The sequence below is a fragment of the Atta colombica genome, unplaced genomic scaffold (assembly GCF_001594045.1).
Source record: "Atta colombica isolate Treedump-2 unplaced genomic scaffold, Acol1.0 scaffold204, whole genome shotgun sequence".
NCBI classification, from domain to species: Eukaryota; Metazoa; Arthropoda; class Insecta; order Hymenoptera; family Formicidae; genus Atta; species Atta colombica.
In genome coordinates, this window is record NW_017259299.1 from 40,767 (window position 1) to 44,324 (window position 3,558).

Here is a 3,558-nt window from a genome sequence, read left to right on the forward strand (position 1 = left end):
ATGTATAATTTACGTTTACATTCCATTAAACTCAATCTGTCAATTCAGGATACAAAATGATAGATTCTTGTATCAGTTTCAGAAATATAATATTTACATAATATTATCTTAGTTCAATCTCATAATTGCGTAACAGCGGCATATATTTTTTTACAATTTTTATCTTGATAATTTTCTATTTTATTTTTTGCTTGTTTTTTACCCATTCAATAGTTTGATGAATCATGAAGAAAAGGCTATTAGATTTTAATTGCAATTAATCGTAATTTTTCATAACTATCCACATAAATAAAAACTCAAGAAAATGCAATTATAAGTTGTAAAACTTGCAGTGTTTAATAATACCATATTTATTTTTTATATCATATTTGAACTTAAACAGATTATATTTTTAATATAGTGATGTGCAGGTGTGTATAGGTGTGCGCGCACATGCGTGGACGTGTAGGTAAAGATTAATGACATTGCAATTGGTTAAGAGGGCCGAATTAAATAATGACGTAAATTATATGATTAAAAATTGGCGTGTCATTAGTTGAGCCATATCTGAAAGACTGAAAGCAGGCAGGATGTTATGTTTTAAGAAAACGTGGTAGAAGAACTGACGGAATCAATTATTCATTGAGATCATCAGCGATCACAAATAAATTGCAGATTAATCATAATTTTCCATATAGATGGATCATTATATGATATAACGACAATCATAAGAATCGAAAGAAAGGAATCAGAGTGTAAATTTCGATTCAATGATTTTAATTTGTTTGTAGATGAGAGTAATAATTGAAACGCACATCATGCGTCTGCCCCAAGGTCTTTTGATAGACTGTCAGACTATTCGATCTATTAAAGTACATCGCATAAATCATTCGCTGTTACAAGGCAATTAATCAAGTTCTGAATTATACTTGTCTCGACTCGCATAGCCCACGGTGATTCCCATTATGGAATCTTTTTACAATTTCTGACTGATATTAGCACGTTGCAAAAGACAACGCAATCACTCGCATCCAACGAATAAGTTTAACGCGAATAAAATAATTATGAGTCGTGCTAATTATAATAATTTTTCGTACTCACTTGAATATTACACGAGAAAAATCTTCTGGATGCACCAATACACTTGTCATGACCATTATCACTGCAACATTATAAAATAAATGTGTTACTGTGTGATAAATGATCGAGTCTGAAGTTAAAGTAAGAGTATTAGCTCAAATTTTTTATTACTTTTGTTACTTTTTTATGTATACAATTGTATATTTATCAAGTAATAAATATTATAAGAAAATCAAGAACAAAAGAAATAGGAATTAAAGGTTTATAACGGTCGAAGCTAGATCTTTGATGATTATAAAATAATGCAATATGAATTATACATATATGTACTATATATATATATGTACACACACACACACACACACACACACACACACACACACACAAAATATTTGTAGTCATTTGCGAGCGTCCTAGCTTCGATGGTCTAAAAGCTTAGGACGCTCGCACGGAATGCTAGAAATTCGGTTCAACTTCCAGCCGAGGTAATATATTTCGCAATAAATATATTTATTTATTGTGATTTTCATATATATTCTTTAATATAGATATCTATTGAGCATCAAAATTTAATTGTGATATTATTTCTGTATTATATTTCAGTATTTCAATATTTATATAGTTAGCTGCGTTTTTAAGTCTGATAAAATTTCGGCGCGCAGATCAAGATCACTACAAATATGGCCTATATGTATATACGTATATAGTATATAGTATATAATTCACATTGAATTATTTAATCATCAAAGATCCAGCTTCAACTGTTATATATATCTTCAATTCCTATTTCGTATTGGTTGTGTTCTCATGTGTACAATCTAATAAGATTTTTAATGTTTATAAGAATAAATCTTTGTGTAAAATATATAAAATTTACATAATTCTGCACTAATTAACTAAATTTAATCACATTTCTGTTTCAGTTATACTTCAAATATAATAGATATTTATTCATTCGCTTAATCAAAATTCGCACTGATCATTATAATTACAACACTGTAGAAAACGATATCATTAATAATATAATGGAAGATAAATAATTGGATTTGTTTAACAATTAACATACAATTAACATAATAACTATCCGAAGGACAAGATACATACATATGCAATATGTAACAAAAGGGACAGTTACATTAATTGGTTGCATATACATTAATATTGCAAGATGCATTCTTTACAGTCCGCGCGTTTTTTATAATTATTTCTCACTTTAATTTATTCTACTAGATTACATTTAGATTTTGCTCATGCGTTTCAAATTTTTATTCTTGTCAAATTTGATAAAAAGTGAGTTATGATAGTAAATTCTCTACTGAAATTTATCTTTTTAATGAAAAAGTTTCTTTACAAAAGAAAAATAAAAAAAGGATATAGATAGATTTTTCTACCTCTCTTAGTTAAAAAACATGTAAATTAGAAAATCTGTAAAAATGAAACATGATCAATAATGGCTTATATAATATTCTGCACGAGTGTCACAAGTTTCCTAGGACAAGATTAAGGACCATATTAAGAGATTATCGCTTTATTAAATTTCCAAAGTATTCTGCTAAATATTGTTTACTTATTTCGCAACTAACATAAAAAAATTTTCTTCCTAAGAGAGCTATCACTTTTTGCTCAATAAAATTGTAGTAGGAGTTTCAAAATTTACATAGTTACAATTTACAGCATTACATGTGTTTTATTAACGTTATACATACAATTTATGTACGTAAATAATTATATTGTATGCATTTTCGAAGTTTTATTATATTTATTGCTGACGTTACACGTCGTTAACGGTAATATTGTATTATTTAAAGACACTTATTTCAGATCACTTTTAATATGAATATGAAACTTAAAAAAAGATACAATTATATAACCATAATATTTCCTTTATTGATTTTTACTAAATTCGCAATTTCTAATTGATCGAAACTATATATCAAGTATAGAAACAGAAAGTACATCATATACAATTATCATAAAAATAATTTCCTTCGTTTCCTTCGCAATTGAATAGTGGCCAATACATTCATATTGACCTGTGTGACACGATGCATTCGATGTGAGGAGTCTAATACGATGCGCCGACATTATGTGCATTACGCGCTTTCACATTAGGTACGATTATCTCGCTTTCTAAGATCCATAATGTATCATTAGCGATGAGCTTGTTCCAATCGGCACTATATAATACAATGTCATTAATCGGTCACTCTTCCAATTTCTAACTTTACGTACATAATCACAGCGCGTGAAAATGAACTTCGTCTTTACGATGGAAAATTGTAAGAATTTCCCGGAGATAGCGTGACGTGTAAGTGCCTACGATTAATCTTTCCTTAGTTTCGAGATAAGAAGGATTTACGAAGGATCTGTTACGTTGGCATGTGCTAGGAGAAAAGTTTTGTTGATTTATCCCAAATTTAATCGCGGCTGACGTACGGTGGCGCATTGTAAAAAGATTTGGTTAACGATTTCGTGTATATTATATATAAATATATATTA

General features: G+C 28.8%; 1 protein-coding gene across 1 annotated transcript in view; it reads right to left on the reverse strand.

Annotated features, from left to right (window-relative positions):
• Positions 1 to 3,558, reverse strand: part of LOC108687290 (papilin) — an 80,861-nt gene that overhangs the window by 26,186 nt on the left and 51,117 nt on the right. The window contains exon 4 of the mRNA XM_018192983.1: positions 1,081 to 1,141. Coding sequence (XP_018048472.1) covers positions 1,081 to 1,141 — 61 coding nt within the window. The remainder of the gene's footprint in view (positions 1 to 1,080; positions 1,142 to 3,558) is intronic.